This window comes from Amblyomma americanum, chromosome 8 (assembly GCF_052857255.1).
Source record: "Amblyomma americanum isolate KBUSLIRL-KWMA chromosome 8, ASM5285725v1, whole genome shotgun sequence".
Lineage (NCBI taxonomy): Eukaryota > Metazoa > Arthropoda > Arachnida > Ixodida > Ixodidae > Amblyomma > Amblyomma americanum.
Window position 1 is genome coordinate 10,143,422 of NC_135504.1, and position 13,498 is coordinate 10,156,919.

Consider the following 13,498-nt stretch of genomic DNA (forward strand, 5'->3'; position numbering starts at 1 on the left):
TACCAACTACCGTGCGCCCAGTGACGTCACACATGCAAGGTTACCGGTAGAAATTTCCCGATTGAGGTCACGAAATGGGAGATTTTAAAACTACTTTGCGCTGCAACAAAACACTTCCCTGTGCAAAAGTTGCCACAAAGAACCGGAAACTGCGGATAACATATGCCACGTAAGTTTCAGTAAAATCAGACGAGGAGAAAAAACGCCGGAGCAACTGCCCTATAAGGAACGTTGCAGCAATGTTGTCTCAGTTCCAGCTTCAAAGCAATAGCGGTCATCATATATGACACCGGCTAAAATCATGTGGTCTATGAAAATCGATATATTTTGCCATATTACAACATCATGCATTTGGTACGCATCAGAGCGGTATAGGCTGTAAAAAAGCGTTACCTTAATTGCTTCGCGCTAGCTTAAAGCTAATGTGGACAGGGAGCGTTTGAGGAACGCAGCCACCACTTCCGCTGCAGAGTGAAAACATTAAACGCGCTCGAAGCACGACATCCTTATCCTGAATTAAAATGTTTGCGTTGTTGATTAGTTGTAGCCCTTTCCACAAGGGCGACTTTAGTTTCGTTGTATTTACCGCCGCGGTAGCTCATTGGTTAGGGCGCTCGTCTACTGATCCGGAGTACCCGGGTTCGAACCCTATCACGGCGGCCGTGTTTCGATGGAGGCGAAACGCTAAGGCGCCCACGGTGTGCTGTGCGATGTCAGTGCACGTTAAAGATCCCCAGGTGGTCGAAAATTTTCCGGAACCCTCCACTACGGCACCTCATTCTTCATTTATTCTTTCACTCCCACCTTTATCCTGTCCTTTAAGGCGCGGTTCAGGTGTCCGCCGATATGTGAGACAGATACTGCGCCCTTTTCCTTGCACCCAAAAACCAATTTGATTTAATATAGCTATCTCCACAACTGCGTTTTAAATCGCAAGCGTATTCTCTAGCGAGATACGCAATTTCAGGCAGGTCGTCGTCGCCATGGCCGCTCTCAAATGTCTCACTCAGTGCCTGGTTCGCCTACTCCGTGGCTGTTGTCAGGTCACGACTTTAGATCCAATGTGTCACCTGCCGCCCGACAAAGCTTTCTCGTCTTCCGCTGACAGCTTGTCTCAAAGTCAACAAACTGCATTTCCTTTGTTGCCGGGCGGAAACTTCCCACTCGAGAAACAGCCAAATACAACGCTCCGAATAGATTAGGCATTTGATGGTTGAATGAGTTGCGAGACAAAACTTGCTAAGGCCCGAGTGACATTATAGAGTGGAATGGTGCCATCTCTGTCGCTTGACGCCCCGGCAGCGACATTCGTAAATGGCAGTGGGAAATGGCATTCGGCAATCGGTGACGTTTTTATATCGGGACTCGGTATGAGGGCTCCGCAGCAAGGTTTACGCTTGTAGTGCGGCTAGACGGCTGTTGTCGCCAGTTTCATGTTTGCCGATGGACTGAGACGTTGGGAAACTGCGTTGATAGTGTCATGATCTCGTGCGTGCTGCAGAGATCACCACGATAAACGAAGCGATATAGCTCGAGTGATAATTGATACAGCTTGCGTGCGTGCTTTGAGCAGACAATGATGGAAAGGACATTTCCCGACACAGATAAATTTGATTATCGATTATCAGCTCCGTCCCATTAACGCCTACAGTTCGGCTTACCTCACAGACAGCCCCAGTCGGCGATGGACGCAAATGAGCAGGCCCCGCCGCGGTGGCTCAGTGGTTAAGGCGCTCGGCTATTGATCCAGAGTTCCCGGGTTCGAACCCGACCGCGGCGGCTGCGTTTTTATGGAGGCAAAATGCTAAGGCGCCCGTGTGCTGTGCGATGTCAGCGATAATAATAATAGTAATTGCTTTTTGCGGAAAGGAAATGGCGCAGTATCTGTCTCATATATCGTTGGACACCTGAACCGCGCCGTAAGGGAAGGGATAACGGAGGGAGTAAAAGAAGAAAGGAAGAGAGAGGCGCCGTAGTGGAGGGTTCCGGAATAATTTAGACCACCTGGGGATCTTTAACGTGCACTGACATCGCACAGCACACGTAAACCTATACGTTTTGCCTCCATAAAAACGCAGCCGCCGCGGTCGGGTTCGAACCCGGGAACTCCGGATCATTAGTCGAGCGCCCTAACCACTGAGCCGCCGCGGCGATGTCAGTGCACATTAAAGATTCCCAGGCGGTCGAAATTATTCCGGAGCCCTCCACTACGGCACACCTCTCTTGCTTTCTTATTTCACTCCCTCCTTTATGCCTTCCCTTACGGTGCGGTTCAGGTGTCCAATGATATGTGAGACAGATACTGCGCCATTTCCTTTCCCCCAAAACTAATAATAATTATTATTATAAATCAGCAGATTAAGAGAGCAACGCAGGCCTGAACGAAATGAAGCTTCAAAATTCTCCGCCACTGTTTGCGGGCCTGACGAGAAGGATGTGCTCTGACTTCGTAAAAACACACATTACCATCTGACTCGTCATCATGAACTATGGTATGTACCACATCCTTGCACTAACTACGGATTTAAAACATTAAATTATACCTGCCTACCCTGCTTAACCGGTTCTGCCGGCCCAATTCCTCCGATCTTTTGCCCACACAAACAAATAAAAGCTTTATTTTTGTGAGCGGCTATGACAGTGTATGTAATGTTTGAATGATAATGTATGGCAGTGTATGCAATGTGCATGTTTATGACGGTCTTTTCAAATATAACGGTCTTCTTGCTAACATTGCCTTGGTAATGCTGCGATTATTTTTTTTTTATTCACACATGGCTGTGTAGAGATAATATTCGTGTGTTTTTGTTCTAATATGGTGAATTACGGAAATGCTTCTTCGAAGCTCCACAGCTCTTTGTTATCTTTGCCACCGATGTAGCTTAGGGGATGGCAGCTGTGTTCAGCCGCTACACTGCGGCTTTTTGTCCCTGTTCCTCAGCCATGTGATATACATGCCTGAAATAAAAAAAACAACAAGACCTTGAAACTTTCAAAACCTTGAAGTGAGGTCTTTTATCACGTCGGAGAACAACTGCGCTCGCCCCTTCAAATGTCCTGGCAGTGTCGGGGAGACACGTATCGCAGGTGTCTTGTGCACCTGATCGACGTTCGCCCATAAGTTTTAGAGTATACGTGGTTTTCTCATGTACGCATCCACCCTGAGGTGACCTTGGAGGAAAAGATTACCCCAATGACACCCCAAAGTTTCCTAGTGTCACCGCCGGAGTTTGATACGTGGGCTCTACGAGGAGTTGAGAATGTGGAACGATTTCTGAAGAGGAAGGTGTGTAGGCGTAGCATCTTGTCCAGAGTTGCATTAGGAGCAGGAACTAAGAGTCTAACGAAAAGTATTGAACTTAAGTGAGGACAGCGCAGGCAGTTAAGGAATGAAATAGGGTAAAGGAAGAGAGAGCAGTGGTTCAGAGAACCAACGCGGATGATGATATCCTAATCGAAGTCAAGAATAAACGGGCATGCCCTGAGGCAATATGGATGAATGAATGAATGAATGAATGAATGAATGAATGAATGAATGAATGAATGAATGAATGAATGAATGAATGAATGAATGAATGAATGAATGTTTATTCAGACGGTCCAGACATTAAAGAAAAAAACGTTCATAGACAGGGTGCGTATTACGAAGCAAAGATGAATGGTAGTCCCTTACTGTAACAGTGAATTTCCAGGGAAGACAAAAATAACAGCGGACGACCGAGAATCAGGTGGCCGAATGAAATTAGGAATGCTGTAATGGCGGCTAGTTGGTTTGTCATCTTCAGGTTGGCGCGCTATACTTCGGCATAAGGACTAGTTACAAAAAACAGGACAAGACAGGTACGTGCGCGAACTTACCCGCATGTACCTGTCTTGTGTTGTTTTCTGTAACTAGTCCTTGTGCCAAAGTATAGCGCGCCAACCTGAAGGAGATTGGGAAGTTTGGGGAAGGGGGAGGGAGGGGTATTGGGTGGAAGCAGCTCACACATAGACAGGCTTAATAATTGGAGTTCAGTTGGCGACGTCTTTGTCATGCAGTGGCCGTAATTAGGATGATACCGATGATGATGATGATGAGTGAGATGTCGATGATGACGATGATCAAAGACCTGCTGTACCAGCGGGCATTTCGAAAGGCCACGCGAAGTCCCCAGCCGCTCTCAGCCCGCGGTGCGGCCACGTCATCGTCGCCGGCCGCGGCTGCAGCGTTGGAGGGGGAGGCCCCTCGTTGCTTGGGCTCTCGCAAATAGCCCCGGTCCGGCGGCTCCGGTCTGTTTATCGGCGCCTTCCAAAACGGGCATCCGCCATCCCCCGGCGAAGCCATGACGCTGCCCAGGTGCCCGACAGGGGCCCGCAGCAGCAGCCTACGTAACCGCGCCCAGCAGTGCACCGTTACACGCGCAGTGCAGCCACCCATGCATCGCGAACACGGGCATAAACCTAAAGAACAAGAGCTTGTCTAGCAACCGCCTTGAAGTGAGAAAAGCTAGGTTAAAAGACTTTTGCAGCCGACGGAGCTGACGGACGCTTTTGCTTGGGCACTTTGCTACACATCAGTAAAATGGGCATTTCTGAGAAGAGTTATGCGGAGATTGTAGTCCATTACTAAGCGCTTAGTAAGAATGTATCGTGTGACATTGCCAGATTACAGCAGGCGTTAGAAACTTTCGATGACCCTTCATTGTACTCTTAAGGACAACAGTCTCTTTTTTCGCGTGATAAATGTTCCTTTAAGCCGGAGAATCGGCCGCCATGCTGGACCGACCAACGTTGCTAGCAATTGTCAATGTAAAATAAACTTTTTCCAACCGGAGTTGTGGTCACTGCCACCGAATAGAGTGGGCTCTCACCTGTGGCCTGAGTGTTCAGGGACGGTTATAACAAGCCCGAATTTCGCGTTTCACGTCACACGCGACGTCATCAGCTACCATGCACTTGATGCCTCTTGGAAGCAGTGAAGACGTTAGGAAAAGCTACTCTTGGACCGGGATCAACAGGAGCTCACCATGTGGCCGTTGCGCCACAAATTACTTGCGCGCGTGCTGGGCTAAAGTGTGCTCTATTCGCCATGGTTATAACCCGCCGCGGTGGCTCAGTGGTTATAGTGCTCGAATACTGATCCGGAGTTTTCCGGGTTCGAACCCGACTGCGGCGGCTGCGTCTTGATGGAGGCAAAACGTATAGGTTTCCGTGTGCTGTGCGATGTCAGTGCACGTTAAAGATCCCCAGGTGGGGTCGAAATTATTCCGGAGCCCTCCACTACGGCACCTCTTTCTTCCTTTCTTCTTTCACTCCCTCCCTTATCCCTTCCCTTACGGCGCTGTTCAGGTGTCCAACGATATATGAGACAGATACTGCGCCATTTCCTTTACCGAAAAAACCAATTATTATTATTCGCCATGGTTATATCACTGTGTTCGTACGCTTCCATCTCGTCGAGCCCGGTTTTTTTCAACGCCACGTGAATGCGTTTTCAGATCTAAGCATACGTATAAGTTCCCCTGTCCTTTCTCGCTATCACTTCCCTATGAACTTCTCCTCGCTATATCTCCCTTTCCTTTCATTTCATTTCCGCCCGTCGCAGCTAGCTTTAGGATATGGTGACCCTATGTGTTAGGCGGATAGAGTTCCCTGTTCTAATACTCCCCATTAGCAGCTGCTGGGGATAGCAATATCTTTTCCTTCCTTTTTGTACTTTTGAAATAATAAACCATTGGTACCACTACACAAGGAACTATAGCTGCAACTACGTACAATCGGGGACAAAAGTGGTATACTCCACGCACCAGGAGCCAGAGCAACGAAAAACTGCATCGTAATGCCATCGGCAGGAGGCATCTCGGATCGAGGCAGCCAATGGGAGGCCTCTACTATCAGCAGTCATGTCAGTTTCAGTGTTTCGTGGTTAATAATAATAATTGGTTTTGGGGGGAAAGGAAATGGCCCAGTATCTGTCTCATATATCGTTGGACACCTGAACCGCGCCGTAAGGGAAGGGATAAAGGAGGGAGTGAAAGAAGAAAGGAAGAAGAGGTGCCGTAGTGGAGGGCTCCGGAATAATTTCGACCACCTGGGGATCTTTAACGTGCACTGACATTGCACAGCACACGGGCGCCTTAGTGTTTTTCCTCCATAAAAACGCAGCCGCCGCGGTCGGGTTCGAACCCGGGAACTCCGGATCAGTAGTCGAGCGCCCTAGCCACTGAGCCACCGCGGCGGGTGTTTCGTGGTTTAGATGGCATTACGATGCAGTTTTCTGTTGCTCTGGCTCCCGCTGCCCCCGATAGTACATGTGTAGCTCTTTCATAAGCATATATTGTGCGATTAGCTGCAATACGGATAACTTGGTTGCGCACCGGCAGGGGTCAGTTTTACCCTCGGTATAAACCTCCCGCGGTGGCTCAGTGGTTTGTGCGCTCGGCTACTGATCCGGAGTACCCGGGTTCGAACCCGACCTCGGCGGCCGCGTTTCGATGCATGCGAAACGCGTAGATGCCCGAGTGTTGTTGCGATGTCAGTGCACGTTAAAGATCCCCAGGTGGTCGAAATTATTCCGGAGCCCTCCACTACGGCACCTCTTCTTTCAGTCCCTCCATTATCCCTTCCCTTAGGGCACGGTTCAGGTGTCCGCCAAGATGTGAGACAGATATTGCGCTATTTCCTTTCCACAACAACCAATTTTGAATTTTTTTAGTATAAGGGAAAAAACAAACTCTTTTCGTGTAGCACTCTCCTAATCTCACAGAAACGCGATGCTGTATAGTCAGGCAACCAGTTTATTTCGCAGTTAAGTTCAAAGAACGTAATTAACTTCATCGAGCTTTTCAGCTATGCTGGCGATGAGATGCATACAGTTCTCTTTCTTTCTCGACGCCTGTCAAGGAACAGTTCTCACGCTACTTGATGATGCCTACTTCGTTTGCGTAGTATGTTGTGATTCCTTTTTTTTTCACGCACAAACAATCGCTAGAAGCACCCAGGTTCTTAGGCAGGTGCGGGTGAAGTGATAGTGCGAGACGTCTAGCGCGCATGTCCAGTATAGAAGGCCCAAATATGAAAATGTCGCTTGCGGTATTAAACGGTGCTCCTAGCTTAAGGTGCTCTAGCAACATAAAAACATACGGCAAGGTCTAGTAGAGTAATTGGCATGGTGGAGAACCTGACACTACGTTAGTTCACTGTGCTTAGGGGAATCCCCCAATGTGGAGCAGGTTTGAAATAATAGTGTCGTTACCTATTAGCACGCACCGAAGCACAGCCTTACGGCTGCATTGAAAGCAAACAGGTTTCTCAGAAGCTTCGCAATTGAATAGAAATAGCAGTCGCTGTTCCTACTAATCCAGCCAGGACGGCTAGCAGATGTTAGGGCTAGGCCGAATTCATCTACGACTCGAAGTGGAAACGGTTTTAGTGCACAGTGTTCAGGGGAATCCCCCAAAATGGAGTAGAATTGAAATAATGGAATGGAAAATGACCAGGTGCGGTGGATGACCTGGCAACAGCACTAGATTTTCCTCTGGTGTCATAAGGTAAAAGCGTACAGCTCGAAACATTCAGGACAGCGCGACGATGTTGATGACCCCGCCGCTAACCTTAACCCAAGTCTGGTCCCTTGGCTTGACGCTCAACACCCGACCAACTGCGTTTCGCGACTCATGCAGTTAAAAGGTTCTGCCGCAGAGGCCATTATCGACAGCCCACTCTATACATGGCCTCGCTCATAAAGCGGACTGCGGACTAAATTGACGGCAGAACGGGTTACGAACGCGCTAGCAGAATAAGGTCTGTCAAACAGCAGGTAAATTGTATCTACGAACACGCCCGCCATCTGAACTCCAACAAACCTGTTGAAACCGAGGCCTGAAACTAACTATGTTAAATCCTGTGCTAATTTCACATCGGTTTCATCATACAGTTCATCACCTACCAGTGTAAAAGTATGTCCCAACGAATACTTCAAACCAAGTCTAATTTCTATAACTTTCGTCATTGCTTCGCCTCTGATACCGTTGAATAGCAATATATAATTTTCGGATCAGATGTATTTATTATATTCATGTTATAAATCCTTAGACTGCAATTTTAATGGGGTCACAAACACTCTGTCACGGTAGGCATACACGTGGCGTCTTTACTCCCATTATTATTATTTTTTTTTTACCGCGAAGTTCACTGACTCTACCACAGAGGCATGAATGGAGCAGTCAGCGAAGCTGCTTCTGAATGCTCGATCGCATTCTCGCGTGATGCGGGCGACGGCGCGAGAGCTGTGCAAGCAACGTTACTAGATGCTCCCCCGGGGAGTGTCTGGAAAAGGGCTGCTTGGTGTGTCCCTTTTCATGGCTTGTTAACCTCGCCTACGCATACTCTAACACTGTTCTGGGCGGGAGTGCAGGAGGGGGGGGGGGGGGGAGGGGGTGCTGAAAGGGCGGCTCGCGACAGATTTCTCGACGAACGGGCACGTGTGCGGCGATCGCGCCTTCCACGAGGGAAATTGCACGGATGTTTAGCAACGACGTGGAACGCAGGAGGAGTTGTGCGATCGTGTCCCGGTCGAAGGGAGGGCGGGGTGATAGATTATGCATTAGAGGTGCCAATAAGCAAATTGGCCTAACGCACTCCCCAGAGGGCGCTAACCATAAGGTCGGGCTCACTACCAAGAAATAAAATCGAAAGTAACGAAGTAGTGGTGCCGAACCTCCGCTTGGTTGTCATTGTTATTTTTTTCTTTCGTTGCACGATCAACAAATCTCTCGGAGTACAAGCCTTAGAGAGCTACCGTACAACACTCCGTAGTCTCCAGAGTGGCGGGTAATCTGTAACAGCGAAATTCTTGGTAATAGCTTTATGATTGATCGTTGTCCGTCCAGCAATTTAATAATTGCCAGAGGGTAAACGGCAGAATTTTCTGTTAACGGTGGTATTGTACTGATCCCGAAGCACGCCTTGTACAGACCTATCGGTGTAAAAAAACAACAATAAAAACAGGCAAACAAAGAAACAAACAAATAGACAAAAAGAAAAGGAATGCTTGACAATTAAATTGGGAAGGTAATCAGTGGTCTGGGTGAAAATCGCTTTCGCTTTCACAGTTCCCGCCGATGTATTACGTAGCTTCTTGGACGCAGATATATGCACGTTAATTAATGGCAACAAAAGACCGTCACTGCGGCGACATTGGAGTGGCACGACCTCCGCGGGGCCCTGAAACGCGAACACGCACGCGCGCAACTTGTACAAATGTATTGCTATGTAAATAGTGTTATTATCACCTCTCCCCCTAAACTTGCTTCCTGTCCCCTCACTTCTTTCATTTCATTTCTCCATTCTGCCTGCTATCCTTTATTTCCGTTGCCCCAGCTCAGGTGCCGCCGTAGTGATGGCAGATGCCGGGGTTAGCAAAAATCTTTTACCTTCGTTTTTGTTTTTATTTTACATTAAACACTGTTGCTGCTACTACTACTAGAGCAGCTGCGGCAACTCCTCCAACCCCACTCCTCTCTCCTCTTCATCCTGCCCCGCGTATCTTCTCTCCACCCAGTCTTCTCATTCCTCAGTCAGCACTGGCTCCTCTTCTCCTTCCGAATGCCGGGGTACTACCCCAGGAATGCGGTTGGTATGCGGCCACGCGCCTCGTGTGTGTCCCCGCTCGCGGCACTCACCCGGTCAGTCCAGCGAAGAGAAGCCTGCTGCTGCTGGCACTCCCCACAGAGCCACGCACCCTCGCAAGACACTGGCTGCCGCGGCAACGTCCTCCTCAGGCGCGCTCATCTCCGCCACCGGATCCGGTGCGCCTCGCAGTCGTTCGACCTGTCCTTTCGGGGCAGCGCCAGCGGGTATCGGAGGCCCACCGCCGCTGCACCCCGTAGACCTGTGTGGTCTGCTGTTCGCGTACTGTTTTCGTCGACTATAGGAAGCCTAGTACCACCACCGTGCAGGCAAGCGCAATCCCTGAGGCCCAGATGGCAACAGATCGGATGACCCCCAAGAGGACTGAGGAGGCGGATGCCCGGGGTCACGTGACCACCCGAAGACAACGCCTCAGTCGTCGCACAGGGCGCTACTTGAGGTCGCACCCCCCCTCCGTTCGAGACGTCCCCTTCCCTCCCTTCCTGGAGTGATCTTGCGAAGCGCGACACTGCGGCCTTCTTTATAAGCGTAACGCCCACCACAACGGGGGTCCACGCCTCTCGAGGGCGTACGAGTGGAGTGGGAGGGGGAAGGGGAGAGAAGCAGGCGGTGAATTGAAACGGGACATTGCTATGCAAAGAGATCGCCGCCGATTCAAGAGGAGACGGCCGTCGTTGAACGAGAACCGAGCCGCACGAGAGGCCGCACAGCGGTTCGACTTCGTCGAGCAGTTCGATTTGGATTCTTGTCGCGGAGTATAGGCACAGGCTTGTGAAGCCAAGGTGTCGACCGCACACAGTTACGTTCATTGTGCTACACAGATACCTCCTACGAAGCTTTGGTACTGAACGTGATTTAGACCGTGTATCTGCTTTACCGAATGCAGCGTCTTTAGACGCTGACATTAACGCGAAACGAATGAATTAGTTAACACAGCATGGCATTAATCGAACTGCATTGGGCTTAAGAGCCTACATGACCTTTCCAGTAATTGCTGCGGCACGACATAACATGATGGTCCTGTCTCACCCTTTGTATGTTTATCGCCTTAATAACACGTGTATCACGGAACAAACAACAAAATATGTTTGTCTGAAGCATTTTGACGAAACCGAAACTTTGCCGATAAAATCGAAACTTCACAGATGAATCCAAATTTGATGCGAGAAGAAAGGCGCTGTAGCGGCAGTTGCTTGCTCCTAACTTAGCGAATAAGGTGCCGCGCCATGATCATTGTATTCAGAAGCTGCTGGTTAAAAACATATGAAACGATGCTCGGAGATATGTCTCGGTCATCGTTTTAAAATAGCAGAAAGCTCGAAAAGTCATGCATTAGCAACATATCTTCGTATTTAAGTCTTGACAGAATTGACGACAACCGTAGAGATTTGATGACTAGGATTATTTTAAAATTATTAACGACGAAGCCTTAATTGTATACACAGTCACGCAACTACCCGAAAGAACAAAAACAAACTAAACTTAATTCCGCCACGAGTCGCATAGATTTAAAAGCGCTGGTTTTCTCCCACTTTTTAGGCTTAATCTTCGGTAATATGTCCAGTGATACGTTGAGCATGCACAAAAAATTAAAACAATGCAGAAAACGCAACATAACTCAGCCAAAACAGCAAATACACCATTCTGTTTACTTAAGGTCATCATCTCTCTGCAAACCTCTGAGGTTCAGAAGCACTGAAAGTCTTACCGATACACTACTCCTGCTTGTCGCCATGTTAGTTTTTCGAGAAACATTACACATGATAGTAGAATCGTAAGTACGGCGTCCACTCACAAAATGAATAAAATTTTTGCTTTAATAATTTGAATATAGCCTGATACTAACAAGAACTGTGAGGCTGTTTTCGCTGTATTGGCTATCAGCTGTGAATGTATCACACCTCCTTTCCAGCACACGCCTAGCCCCTGTAATGTTTCCACACTCGATATTAACGAGTCTCATATTTCCTGAAATCGTATTATTTCTTCTGTTTGGAGGCGGCACTCTCCCGGGTTTCTCGGAGCATAGAAGAGTCTGCGTGCGCGGGAAAATTTTGAACTTGGAGGGGGCATCCAATAAATACTTAGTTCATAGCGCCCCTGTAGTGCGGTTTCTCTCCTTTCGTTGTGTGTGTTCGTGCTAAGCACTTTTCACACTGCAAGGCCCAATATTTATGAGAGCTCTCTCTTCTGCCTGTCAAGACCTGCCTTGTATTTTTTTAATCATTTGTGTCCTTTAATTCTACGAAAGCTTTCTAATATAAGGGCCGAAGATACGACAGTATTAACATTCCTTAAATTTTAGCGAACCATGGCGCCTGTAGAAGTGGACATTTGCTTGACGTCATATATCCGAGACCAAATGATGTTCCTGAGTTTTGTTGTTGCTGGACGGTAACAGACAACGGACAGTGGGAGAAAGAGAGTCCTGCTGTTTGAAGAGACGCTAGCGGACACCTCGATGCCTTGTGATTTCGCGTGACTTCTGTCTTTTCGGTGGCGACGGATTGCAAAGTTGCAGGCTGTTTGACATATGCTTGCGATATTTAAACCAGAAAATAAGAGGCAGAAAACGGCCTTCAAAAGATTATTTTCAGAAAACTGCTACGTGTGGAGTTCAAGGCACTGCGCTTTCTTCTGGGCGACAAAATAGAAAAAGACCAACAATACCAGAACCACAAACAACAGAATTTTGAACCTCTATCCTAACAACAACCACGTAATTTTTTTAACTGAAATTCACAGTAACAAGAAGATTTGCTTTTCTGTACAGCACTTATAGCTCTTGTGTTCTTTCGGGCTTGAGCCGGGCCCGCTCATTTGGCGGGCTGGGTCGGGCCTGGCCGAGACGGGTAGGTCAGAGTTTTCTCGGGCTTGGGCCGGGCTCGCGCATGTGTTAAAAAAACGGGGTCGGGTTAGGGCGGGTAAAGGCAGACGGTACCGGGCCTGCGCACGGGCCGGGCTTGAGTCAATGATTACGGCCCGTGCAGTGCTTTAACAAGGCTTGTTTGCAGTCGGCGCAACGCTTAAATAGCAAACTTTCCCTTTAAGTGAACAGACTCATAAAGTGAAGATTGGTGTTTACATATTCTCTTTAATGTGCAACTTTAAGCGCATAATGCCAGCACCAGGGCAAGCCGCGAAAGTAACGGCAAACACTTTCCGTGGTGGGTATAACTGGACGTGGCTGCATGCGGTTACTGCATGAAAATAACCACCGAAAACGGTAAAAAAGCTCACATACCTTGCATCGCATCTGTGGGTATTTGACACGGAGAAATGACGATCAAGATGATCTGTCGACAGCATCCTTGGATGGAATCAGGGCGTTGTGCTGGTCCGGCATAAATAAAAGGCCAAACCGACGTACCAACGAGATCACTGACCGTCCTAACCTCAGGCTGAAAGATTAAAACTCGCTTCTCTTTAGGAGAAATCAGTGTGTCGTAATAATTTCCAACCGTCCTATATGTTCGGACAGAACCAGCCGAAAATCGTGATCCCTACGCAAGGCTTCAAATCGATGGAGCTAGTGGTCTCAGCCGGTTCACTACACCCTGTACAACCGAGTGCGCAGCCACACATTCGTCTCTTGGCGCCCGAAACACCGACCTGCTTCCACAGAGAATGATCCATACCACACACAAGGGGCAGGGACTGCGTGCTTTTATGCGAGCCAAAGGCGGCGCAATCGAATATCGTGGCGAAAGGCCCGCAACCCAAGAAGCCCCGCAGGACCCTTTCTCGCTCACAGATGTGTGGGACGCGGGTGTCACTCTTTCCCTAAGCTGCTGCAGTGCCAACACTGAGACGACGGTCCGCTACGCCCGCTACGCGGCGTTGATTGCAGCCGGCTTTCGACACGGAC

At 48.7% G+C, this 13,498-nt stretch overlaps 2 protein-coding genes across 2 annotated transcripts in view; both read right to left on the reverse strand.

Moving 5' to 3' along the window:
- LOC144100904 (uncharacterized) overlaps window positions 1–13,498 on the reverse strand; it is a 113,287-nt gene that overhangs the window by 36,292 nt on the left and 63,497 nt on the right. The gene's annotated exons all lie outside the window — the stretch shown is intronic.
- LOC144100903 (uncharacterized) lies at window positions 4,010–13,278 on the reverse strand. The gene is made up of 2 exons (XM_077633815.1): window positions 12,875–13,278; window positions 4,010–4,364 (listed from the first exon to the last, which is right to left on the reverse strand). Exons 1-2 carry the CDS (start codon window positions 12,937–12,939, stop codon window positions 4,031–4,033), a joined length of 399 nt encoding a protein of 132 aa, XP_077489941.1. The 5' UTR covers window positions 12,940–13,278; the 3' UTR covers window positions 4,010–4,030.

Bases quoted from the DNA above. Each gene is read 5' to 3' on its own strand.
- LOC144100903 (XM_077633815.1), bottom strand. From the start codon at position 12,939: ATGCTGTCGACAGATCATCTTGATCGTCATTTCTCCGTGTCAAATACC. The intron at 4,365-12,874 runs GTATGTGAGCTT...GCGGTTACGTAG, and splicing joins ACCCACAGATGCGATGCAAG to GCTGCTGCTGCGGGCCCCTG.